Raw genomic sequence first — 12559 nt, forward strand, 5'->3', positions numbered from 1 at the left:
GGCTATCTTCTTAAATATCTTACCTTCTTCTTCAATCTACCACCAAAGTCTTGAAGAATGAAGGGAAGGAATGAATGGGTGAAGGGAGAAATAAAGGGTTGGGGAAGGAGTGAAAATATATGGAGTAGAGAAAGTGTGTTTTTGTAATGGTGTTGAAGCGTGGAGTAGAACAGATGTCATGTTTTTCTTCTTCCGCGCCGCGTTTTTTGATTGGTTGATTCGATCACGTCCCCGACGGGGTGCGTGACGTTCTCCGCTCCTATTGGTTGGTGAAGTTTCTTGCTTTTCCCTGATTGGTCGAGCGTGACAAGTGGGCGGAGCCTAATTCCACAAGTGCGTGGGACAGCTGTTGGGAGGTGCGCGGCGGGTTCCACCCTGGAAGGGCCGTGTGATAAGCTAGTTAGTCCTCGCCGTGTCGCGTACGTACCCCACCAGCTGCAGCACATACCACAGCCCGTGCCGGGCATTCGTGCGGAGCGGACTGCCGCTGGAAACTCGGCGGCGCAGGAGAGCGACTCGCCCCGAAGGGCACCCCGTGAGCGACCCGCTGCGATCATGTCCTGTATCGATGTGATGTTTCAGCCGTATCAGCACCATTTTTTCTCCCACCCGGCCCCGACGCAGGTCTGTCCCTTCCCTTACTTGTACTAGATAAATAGTACTCTTCATTATAGCCGGGTTTGTTTGCGTAGAAGGCCCCGTGTAGACTCCACGGCTAGCCGATAGTAGCTGGTAGCACGCCACAACCAGACTAGTATGTGTGACGCAACTGTGCCTCCCTAAATCTAACCCTCCCCACACACTCAAAATTAATCTCATTGTGAAATGAAATATTCGAGAAATTTTCTTCTCCGATTGTGTGTGATTTTCAGCAGTTCGAGCTCTATCGGAAGATGCAGGAGTCCACGTTAGGGCTGAGCTCGACGGCGTCGGCCTCAGCGGACTTTGCGGCGCACTCCGTCGGGCACACCTCCACCGCCGCCCCGAGCACTTCAACTGGAGCCTCCGGTGCCGCCGCCACGGGCTCGCGAAACCACAACAAGGATTCCGAAGCTACAAACTCTGCCACCACCGGCGGTAACAACGGGGGAGAGAAGCCTCCCGAAGCGGAGTACATTAACTCCAAGTGTGTGCTGTTCACGTACTTTTCCGGGGACTGTAACTCCGTAGTGGACGAACATTTCAGCCGCGCTCTCAGTCAACCCTCGAGCTTCGGAACTGATACCACCGCCTCCGCCACCACGTCAAAAGCGGAAACTTCCGCATGGAAAAGCGGTAAGTGTGTGCTATATTTTTTTAACGGTGTCGCTCAATGCAAGGCCAATTGGCCACTTCTAGGCATAGAGCTAGGGGTATAGAACTGTAACAGCAACTCTTCTCCCTGAGTCAGAAACATCATGATTGAGACCAGCCCAATTTCTCACAAGTAGTGAGGACTAACTGACCCAATAGGAGAAGCAGGGGTTACGAGGCTGGTCGGGAAAATATCAATTACTCCTACTACTAGTGTACTAAACACCTTCATGATTACACCTTTGTAAAGACATCGCCGATGTCTAAAACAGGCTATCGGAGACCGATAAAAAACGCGTTAGGCCACAGCGGGTAGCCCGTCCCGGAGGTACACTGGTGTTGTGATAGTCATACCGTATTAAGCTTTTGCAGACGACGTTTTTTACTCGCGTCGCAAATACCAAAATTATCCTCCCTCCTCTTAGAATAAACTACGCAACACAAAAACGCTACCGTTAGCCAGTGTAGGTTGAAAATAGTGGCAATGTTACGCTACAAAATTGTGGCATAATTTCCCGTAGCTGTGTAGCGAGCAGTCGCCACATGAGGCGGACAAATGTTGCGCCCCTCACAGGGCACACACACAGAAACACACACACGCGCACACAGGCTGTACCATCTATCTACTAGTATCGCCGCTAACTGACACACACCACAAGTGTAACAACAACTCCTAAACAGTACACTACTACAACTGTCCTGTTGTGTTGTACAGGGAAGGAAATGTCGCCCTCAGTAATCGGGGTAACATTCTTGCGTCGCGCGATCCCGGCTCGACTTACAGTCCTAACGAGACACGATATTGACAACTGTGAGCCGACGACACACTTATAACTGTAACATCACACATATCTGGTCTTACATTTCAACTATCACTATAAAGAATTCGCCTACTAGAGTACTAGAAGTATTTGTGCTAGCGTAGTTAAGGGTGTATATCTGCAAACTATTCAGTGGGTATTTATATGTACAAACAGGTCTTAAATTAATTCTACGGTTATTACGGACGTCTATAACAGTAACATCACACATATCTGGTCTTACATTTCTTTTCACTGTAAAGAATTCGCCTACTAGAGTACTAGAAGTATTTGTGCTAGCGTAGTTAAGGGTGTATATCTGTAAACTACTTAATTCAGTGGGTATCTATATGTACAAAAGGTCTTAATTCTACGGTCATTGCGGTCTATGACAGTAACATCACACATATCTGGTCTTACATTTCAACTATCACTATAAAGAAACTTCAGGATACATACTCTGTAAACTAGTCTTTTGTAGTGCCCTGTACTTAAGACTTTAGGTATATATGTGTACAAAAAGGTATTCATTCTACGGTCACTGCGGTCTATAACAGTAACATCACACATATCTGGTCTTACATTATTTAAACTATCACTATAAAGAAGCCGAATTCACCTACTATACTTTAGTATTCGTGCTAGCTTGATGATGTATACTCATATCTGTAAACTAGTCTTTTCTTGTGGCCTTTACTTAACCAAGTGTGTACATATGTGTACAAAAATGTCTTCATTCTATGGTCAATACTGTTCTAAAAACGTAACCTTGTTTGTAAAGATTATGTCAACTCAAACAAGGACGAAAAATTAAAACACTCCAAGCAACCAACCCTTTGAGGTTGTGTACCACGTATCACAATATCCGGTCCCATATATAACATAGATACCCATCTAGCGATTATGAGATATGATTATGAAATATTCAAACCATCCAGACGAAATTATCTATATTTTGCCAGCAATTTTGCTAACGTTAGATAATTAGGAGAGTGCGAAACGTGGGATTGAGTACCGAAAGAATAATATTGAGAAGAATAATATTGTTTTTCTTGGCACGTATTTTCTGATTCAGGAAAAATGGGTGTAGCTTCAAAACATGACTTTAAACATACATAAACGCAAGAATAACACGACATGAAAACAATGTCAGAAAGTCGTCGGTAGCAATAGGTTATAAAGATTCAAAGTTGAGAGATTTCGCTTTGTAATATTGCAAAGGAATATCGTTGTTATATATAGCAAGATGTTCAGAATTAGAAACAAATAGCTTCAAAACACGATTAGAAAGTTTGCAGCAACGTAATCAACATTTAGTCATAAATACTGTCATTTGGTTGTCGGAAACAATATCTTATATATATCTCGAATGGAGGGATTTCGCCACGAGTGTACGCACAAGATATAGCAGGGAATACCATTGTTATATTTAGCAAAATGTTAAAAATTAGAATACATAGTTTCGATAAGTAATTAGCAGACGCGTAACCAACATTTAGTGAGAAACAATGTCAGAAAGTCGGCAATATTAATATGTTATAGACATCTAAACGGAAGAAATTTCACCACAAAATACTAGTATGCATAGTTATATTTAGCAAATGTTTTAGACTTTTAAAAGAATACAGGTATATAGTTTCTATAAGTGATTAGCAGACGTGTATCAGCGTAACCAACATTTAGTGCGAAACAATTTCAGATAGTCGGCAGTATTAATATGTTATGGATATCTAAAACAGAAGAGATTTCACGGTAAAATACTAGAAGGCACAGTTATATTTAGCAAATGTTTAGAATTTAAAAAGACTATATAGTTTCTATAAGTGATTAGTGAACGTGTATCAACGTAACCGACATTTAGTGAGAAATAATGTCAGAAAGTCGGCAGTATTAATATGTTATAGACATCTAAACGGAAGAAATTTCACCACAAAATACTAGTACGCATAGTTATATTTAGCAAATGTTTTGGACTTAGAAAAGAATACATGTATGTAGTTTGATAAGTGATTAGTTTAGCATGTGTATCAGCGTAACCGACATTTAGTGCGAAACAATGTCAGAAAGTCGGCAGTATTAATGGGTTCTACATATCTAGAATTGAGAAATGTCGGCCTTCGATCGGGGCAACATTCCTGCCCAACTCGGGATAACTGATATCGCCACGAGCCCCGGACCCCTAGCCTCTACCAGGCTTCGGGAGGCGGCTGGAAAGAGTAGAAATCGGACAAATAGAGAGATAGCATGCCAGGGGAGTTGGTCTGCTGGAGAGTACAGTTTGCCGTACCCAGAATGTTCTCTCCAGCAGACCAACTCCCTTGCCATGCTATCTCTGTATTTAGCCGATTTCTACTCCTTCCAGCCGCCTCCCGAAGCCTGGTAGAGGCTACCTACCCCCCCCCTCTATTCATGCCTTTACGGTAGGCTGTCAGCTGTCGGCATTTTTGGGGTCCCAAATACAGAAGCTCCAGTTGATGCAACATGTCAGACCCTGATACAAGCGCTGCGCGTGTGTGTCAGAAAGGGGTGGGGGGGGGCGAATGTGGTACGGCTTTAGAGTATTAAGAATATGAAAGACCTTTATTGTACTTTTGTGCTCTAACAAGCTAAGTACAGGTCATGAATCGACGGGATAAATAATACAGCAATAACACTTAAACTATACATACTCATGTGATCTACTATTTACAGGTTCAACTTCTCGCTTCTTGACGCAGTTATAGATGTACGAGCATATAGAACTAAAAATACATGGTTTGTCAACTTTCATAAGATATATGAATTTAGGGCTCGGTAACATTTGTGGGGCGATCGGACGAACTGGGGGCGTTCTTGTGTTAGTCGTGTGTGTGCTGCCTCAAATTCAAAAGAAGAAGTCAAACCTTATAATAGCTAGCGTAGTAGTATATGTTTTTCCAGACAGTAGTTGTCTGTCTCCTATTATTTATTGTGTTGTACCAAATACTAGTAGTATCTTTGACTGTAAAAGCAATTAGCCTTCGGGCATGATTTTGCAAATAAGGAATCTTATGTACACTAAGATTCAGCCGTCTTGTTAAGGAAAGGCTGTGTAAAATCCATGTCGGTCTTTGGTTCTGTCGCAGTTTGCTTGAAAATTAATCGATACCAAAAGCGTACAGCGAATATAATCGTGTCGTATAACATGTAACGTATAATCAGAAAATTGTAAAGGTCGTCATATATAAGTGGCACTAACATATGATAAAATGTAGCTATCGTCACATGTTATAACTTAAGTGGTCGCAGAAAATATATGCAAACCCTTGTAAGTTCTAAGTTCTATATAGTACGATTTAAGACAAGGGGTGTGGCTTGTGGTCAGACTATAAACATGTAACTGACATCCTCTTTGCAGAAATGGCTTTTAAGTACACACTGTTCACCAACTATTGAAATATAGCTATCAACAAGTAATGTTTTTAGGGTAAAGATATTCGCAATCACGTTTAAATTCTACTGCACGATATACATGTGTAGACTACTGTTTTTTTAGAAGTTGCTTCAGTGAGCCATGGCTACGGGATTTTATTTTAAGTCAATCCAATGACTAAAATAGCCGAGGTGTGCGTTGTGTCGTCTTTGCGGAAATGTCATATATAAATATGAACATCACAGATATCAACATGTAATGTCAGCTTGAAATATACTTTAACTCAACAATGATATGAATCTTTAGTGCATGTTTTTGTTCATGTTCTAAATGCACAAATGTAACCAAATGTGGTCGAGAGGATTAAAAAATATGAGTATTGCATACTGGAACGCTATATTCTAACGCTAAGTGCTAGAAGCTATATTACAACAATGGTATGACTTGAAAAAAGAAACAAGCTGTAAGATCGTCGAATAAGGCAAAATTAGAAATAACACATATTGGGGTCGTATGGCGTAGCGGCAGAGTGCTCGACTCGGAACCCAGAGGTCCCGGGTTCGAGTCCTGACAAGCCACCGATGTTGTGCCCTTGGGAAAGGCACGTCACACGACTTTTCTTACTTAACTCAAGTGAAAATGAGTATTGTCCCGTCCTGTATTCATCCTCTGCGTTGGTGGCGGCATAAAATAAGTTGATATAACTTGAGCGTGCCGTCACCATGTCTGGTCATGAAACGTTGGAATATGTAAAAAAAACATATGATTACGTAGCCGTAAAAGATTTAGAATGACAACCATTCAACACTTCCTTTGTTTGTTTTAAGCCCAGTCTACAATTTCGCCCTCCTCTATACAATAATCCGGGCCATACGAAGTGTATTAGGCGGGCAGAATGGAGTGTTAATTAGGCAATAAGGATGAAGGGTTGTGATAATGTTGTCACGCAACCGACCAAATTAGCTGGACAAAAATAACACTGCGGTCTTTGAATGAGCTAAACCAGTTTATAGATCAGCTTTTTGTTAACGTAACTAAAAGCACATCAACCTTTGTAACAAGGCCAATTACTACTACAAACCAGAATACATAAATACAAAAAGAATCTTAAATTTTGACTTACTAAACAATAAGGGGGAGCGTAAATTTATAGTGTCTTGTTACATTTAGGTGGGGATATCGTGGGTTTCAGTATCTTTTCTTCTAATAACAAAGCTGTATTTTATATACTTATCACCATATACACATATATGTCAAGTACTGTGGGTATACCAGGGAAGTGAGCACTAGAGATGATATGTTTCTAAACGCGCGAAAAATCTGTAGTACTGTGACCGCGGCACTCGGGCTGGCGTTCTCGCCATAGTAGGGATAGCCTGGCAGCCAGGACGTCGTAGGCTCCTTAGCATCTCTGCAGTGCTGGGAGTACTGTCCACCCTCCCAGGTCCATTAGTGCACGCCAGTTTTTTTACAAGGTCAGTTTCAATAAATTTGACTTTTCAGCGGCAATATTTAAAAGGGGCGGCTGGAAAATAACATAGAGTTATAAACATATTGTTTACGAGTTATAAGAGTATTAGCATGTGTCTTCTCTGTTAGCTAGTTCAACTTCCATTTATGTACCTTTCACCTACTACAATTTTTAAAGTTCTAAAGTTCTATGTCGGAAGAGCTAGGCCAATGCTTAGTGGACTGGCGCCGGTAAAACGCCCTTAAGCTTGCCTGTGTAGAACGTTACCCAGGCTATCCTACGCAGCCCTGTATAGAACGGCTGTACAGCAGTACCCAGGCTATCCTACGCAGCCCTGTCTAGAGCGGTAACCAGGCTAAAGTTGGGACGGTAAAACTGCCCTAAGCAGCCCTGAGTAGAGAGGTACCCAGCCTATCATAAGTCGCCCTGTTTAGAACGGCTGTACGGCTGAACCCAGGCTACCGGCGGCCCGGAATGCGGTGCTGGGCGGGGGTTGCGGGCGGCATGTGCCCCCGGCCGGGCTCCCCGCACCGACCCGCGAGTCAACAGCCGCATACCGTCCCTATTTACCAACACGGGCCTTCCAAATATACACATGCAGACATAGCCGGCCAGGACACGAGGACCCTAAAGCAGAAAAAATACGAACTGATAAAAGTTTAAGCTTTGCCTCTTTTTAACTGGCGTCAGTACTGAAAATATAGTAACATTATTGCTCTACAACTGTACATACCGTCCGTATTTGCCAACACAGGCCTTCCAAATATACACATGGACCCGGTACCAGAGCTATATAGCAGCGCAGGACACGAGGGCCCCGATAAAAACTGTAACGTAACGCCATATCCTAGCTTAGATAGCTTTTATTGAGCTTCAATACTGAAAATGAAATAATACATTTATTATTGCTCTATGTAGGCAGCGATACATACCGTCCCTATTTACCAACACGGGCCTTCCAAATATACACATGCAGACATAGCCGGCCAGGACACGAGGACCCTGATAAAACTTAACGTTCTTCTCTATTAGATCTTAACTTTCTTCTCTATTAAAACTTTAATACGGAAGATGAAATACATTTAATATTGCTCTACAGCGATACTCGTACATACCATCCCTATTTACCAACACGGGTCTTCCAAATATACACATGGACCCGGTACCATAGACATGCAGGACACGAGGACCATGATAAAAACGTAGCTTATATAGTCCTTTGCCTTTTTAATGTAATGAGCTTCAATACAGAAAATAAAACACACCATTTACAACGAGACGCAATACTTAAAAGATAAAATAGATTTATTGCCCGACAACTATGCAAGATACAGTGTATGGCGCACGATCTCTACTAGTACTAATCAACAACAAATTCTAGGAATATAGTCTATTGCACAATATACTGTGTTGTGTACTAAAGCACATACGTATACCCCACAATTGCATGACTGACGAATATTCATTATGATTTTAAGGCTGGATACGCGAGACGTGGTGCGTTTTAAACTGCTTGGGCGGCGTCTGGGTCGAAACGCGTATCATATACGCATTTAGAAATAGTTCAAACTACACAGACACACATTCGCAAGATATAAACACATACGATAATGAATAATCTTTGTAGAAATATCAAATTGTAGCTAACATTGAACAAAGAAGCGCACTACATGCATGCATTTTTATTCGGTCGCGGCAAACCTTGAATTTGGAAAATGATCTTGCGATTTCCTAAACGTAGGCATACCAAGTGGCCCTATTGCTTGTAGTATTCTCCGCTCAAATTCCAATCGCAAGTCATGAAAAAAAAACGTTCCAAGTTACAAAACGCAGAAAATACCGCGATTTCCTAAACATAGCAATACCAAGGAGTATCTGTGTGTCCCTATTGCTTGTAGTATTCTGCGTACATCAAATTTCAATCGCAAGTTATGGAAAAAAACGTAATGCTTGTTACAAAACGCAGCAAATACCGCAGATTTTGGTGGGATTTTGCGATCTCTTGAAGCCTTAGAGCTGCGGATTCAAACCTAGATCTCACTAGATCTCCTGGATTCCACCGTCCATTTCAGCGGCGTTACAAGTCTAACACACCACACCTATGCCTGGATATACAGGTATCAGTAGGGTTATACATAATCACACACTAACACCTCAGCATTTAGTACGAGGACGTTTTGGTATTTCGGATTTCTGTATCATTTTGAAGGCGTAATAAGTATATATATGACTTGTGATATCCCTTATTATTTGAATGATTTTGATATAGATATGTTAGGTTTTATTCGACATTAGGTCTTATTCAACACACTTATTTTACTGTTGTTACTTTGTAGTTATTGTAGTTTGTCATACATTGTACCATGTGCAATTGTCGTGCAATAAAGTTCTTCATATATCCATGTACATGAGGCTACTTGTACGTAAAGACGGAGTAGGCTAGTATGTGGGAGTACGCCTGGTTACCAAACCTATTGAGAAGGACGATAGAGAGTTTGCAGCTAAAACAGGTTTGGTTACCATGCTATGTCTAAGTATATAATAGTGCAGACTTCAAGCGTTGCTTCTTGAATTATGTCCAAGGTGTTATAGGTAGAAAATATGTGTAAAAGTAATGCTGGTAAAGCATAGAGTGGGAGTCAGTGTCTGCGTTTTTAGTGAGAGGGTATTTTGGACAATACCTTGTGCATTATATTTGAGGTTTTGTAGGTAGAAAACTTGTGTAAAAGTAATTCTGATAAAGCATAGTGTGGGGGTCCGTGTCTCGGTTTTTAGTACCATAATGACGGTATTTTGTACCGTCTTGGTAGATTTTATCCAAATGTAGCCCATATAAAAGGTTTGTGAGATTTCGGGACCTTTGCGCTGTTCTATTGTTCTTTCTTTCTACAGTTTTTGAGTTAATTCCCATCCACAGCGATGTGAAGTTTTGTAGTTGTTACCTTCGACAAAAAGGTTATGTTTTTGGTAGCGTTTGTATGTGTATGTGTCTATGTCTTTGTATGTATGTTTGGGGTAATAGCACGATAAGCTTGGTAGATAGGCAGCTCTTGATGTGACCTCGAAATGATTAAATTTTGGGCCCCTAGTCTTCATATTCATTCCAGTTTCGTAGCAAACGTTTTAAGAATGTCTTCGGTACCATCTTAAGTGCCTAATATGATAATGGCTTAACAAGCGTTTTGAGGTGATAGGGTTGATTTTAACCGCCATATGGTGTGTGCGGGCGTCTTTTCTGTAAGATACTCGCTGTGCTTTTTTTTTTTGTGCGTTGCACCGGCGGTGACATATTCGGAGCTAAGATTCTACACTATACCAAACGTGGGTTACTGTTTTGTTAATTGTTAATTGTTTCTTAAATTGTTTCATTTTTTTCAAATTCTTGGTACACGTCTAGGGAAAACGTTTAGGCAGGGTAGAGAATTACAACATGAAAATTGTTCACCTTAAACGGTGCGCACACCTGGTAAAACACACATGAAACACCTGTACATGAACAGGTGTGGGAACAGGTAATCCAGGTGTCAGGAACCTAACCTTAATGTCTAACCTTAATCGACGTTCAAGAAGTGTTTTTTTTAAATAACGCAGTTCCGAATTCTGTAGACCAGTACTGACAGTTGTGAAGTTGTAGTTGTGACAAGTCCAAGTTTGCGGTACCATCTGGTGTGTAACGTTCAGCATCGCGACTCCGCACTTGTCGTAAAGACCTGACAACACAGACAGACAGGCTAGCCTCCGTAGCAGGCTTATAGAACTGGGGTTTGGTGGTCTTCGGCTGTTTTCTGATTAGCCTCCGTAGCAGGCTTATAGAACTGGGGGTTTGGTGGTCTTCGGCTGTTTTCTGATTAGCCTCCGCAGCAGGCTTATAGAACTGGGGGTTTGGTGGTCTTCGGCAGTTTTCTGATTAGCCCAGTTCTAAAAAAAACGGGGGTAAAATTCAACCAGGCCGGCTATGTTGTCTATATGCAATCAGAAAATAGCACATGAAAGCTCCTGAAGACCCCCAAAACCCCCAGTTATTGGCATGCTGTGGAGGCTACAGACAGGCCTGGTCGGTACCCCGTCTGCCGACTGTAGCAGTTTAACGTGACGGGTTCTGTCAGGGGTCTGTCAGGCGGTGTTTGCTACAAGTGGCCGCAGGTTTGACACGTTTCTGCCAGGTGTAGCGATTAGGACGGGCTGTGGCAAAACTAACCTGTCACAGAGTTTACCCGTATATCTTAACAATTGCTACATTATATGTTCGAAACGTTGTATATTGCCAAATCTTACGTACTCACGTATAAGAGTGTAGATATTGTATTTTGTAGAAGCGGCCACAAATTATCTTAAGGGGCACGTTTCTACCAGGTGTAGCGATTTGGATGCGGATGTGGCAAAACTAACCTATGTCTTAACAATCGCTACATTCTCTGTCTAAATCGTAGTACATTGCCAAATCTTACGTACTCACGTATAAGGATGTAGACGTTATATTTTGTACAAGTGGCCACAAATTTTCTTAAGGGGCACGTTTGGACCAGGTGTGGTCTTAAGGTTACCGTTGCGACAAGGTTAGAAATTCAAATCGTACACCTGTAATTTCAATGTTACGTTACACATTAGAACGTATCAATGACGGCAGAGGCGTCTCGTACTTTGACAAGAGAGTGGACAGAATATATAGTACATTTGACCGTGCAGGGTTGGGGAAAAGTCCTTAGAGGGTAGGCGACAATTGCCGCCCCCTCTGCGGAAGAATGTCTTGCCCCTGTGTTGAATGTGGCCCCGTCAATAAATAGCCTCTGTTTGGTCGGACGCCGATTCTGGCCGGGCCGGCTGTTTGCGCGCCAGATTTGGCGCCGGGACTTACCGGGACAGGCTGGGCTGGAGCACGAAAAAAAAACACGGGAAAAAAACAAAAAGTCTAAATAAAACTTGACGCGTATAATTATATATAATATTAACCCCACTCGATTGTAACACTACATCAAAGACAGACTTGTGCTAGCCTTGTAGTTTTATTATAATTAGGCTTTATTAGGTTTTATTCTATATTAGGTATATTTCTATATCCTTTGGTACCTTGTTCAATAGTTGTTGTCATACATTGTACCACGTGCAATTGTCGTGCAATGAAGTTATTCATTTTTATGATATTATGTAAGAGAACGTATACTTGAAACAAACAGTTTTTTTTATACATTTTGTATTGTACCTACTGTCCACATGTATTCCCACAGAACGTACCGGCATAACCATTGAATAATGTTTTCAGGATATAAACACTTTTCATTGAATTAGAAGTAGCATACTGCAAATTGAGAAAACAATAATTATATTTAGATGTGGTGTATCTTCTACAAACAACATGTATGTGTAAATATTCATCAAGAGTAAAATTTGATTCAAATTTTCTGGGTTTGAGTAAAATTACAGAATTCTTTTTCTGCTCGTTCCATCCTTGGTTGTGGTTTACCAAAGATTTTTATACTTCATAAAAACCATGACAACTTTAGGAAAGAGTTGATCCGTTACGGAAGTGAGTTTGTTGACTAGTGTGCCCGCCAGTGTTTCACATATGTACCATAGCGCTTAACATAGGCTGGGGGGGGGGGGGGG

The 12559-nt window shown here is 41.6% G+C and overlaps 1 protein-coding gene across 1 annotated transcript in view; it reads left to right on the plus strand.

The window, feature by feature from the left end:
• The first annotated feature begins 363 nt into the window (after window positions 1-363).
• LOC109485634 (transcription cofactor vestigial-like protein 2) overlaps window positions 364-12559 on the plus strand; it is a 36257-nt gene continuing 24061 nt past the window's right edge. Inside the window, 2 exon segments of the mRNA XM_019789325.1 lie at window positions 364-624; window positions 873-1275. Of these exon segments, the coding sequence (XP_019644884.1) occupies window positions 556-624; window positions 873-1275 (472 nt within the window). The 5' untranslated portion in view covers window positions 364-555.

The sequence above is a fragment of the Branchiostoma belcheri genome, unplaced genomic scaffold (assembly GCF_001625305.1).
Source record: "Branchiostoma belcheri isolate BF01 breed outbred unplaced genomic scaffold, Haploidv18h27 scaffold77, whole genome shotgun sequence".
NCBI classification, from domain to species: Eukaryota; Metazoa; Chordata; class Leptocardii; order Amphioxiformes; family Branchiostomatidae; genus Branchiostoma; species Branchiostoma belcheri.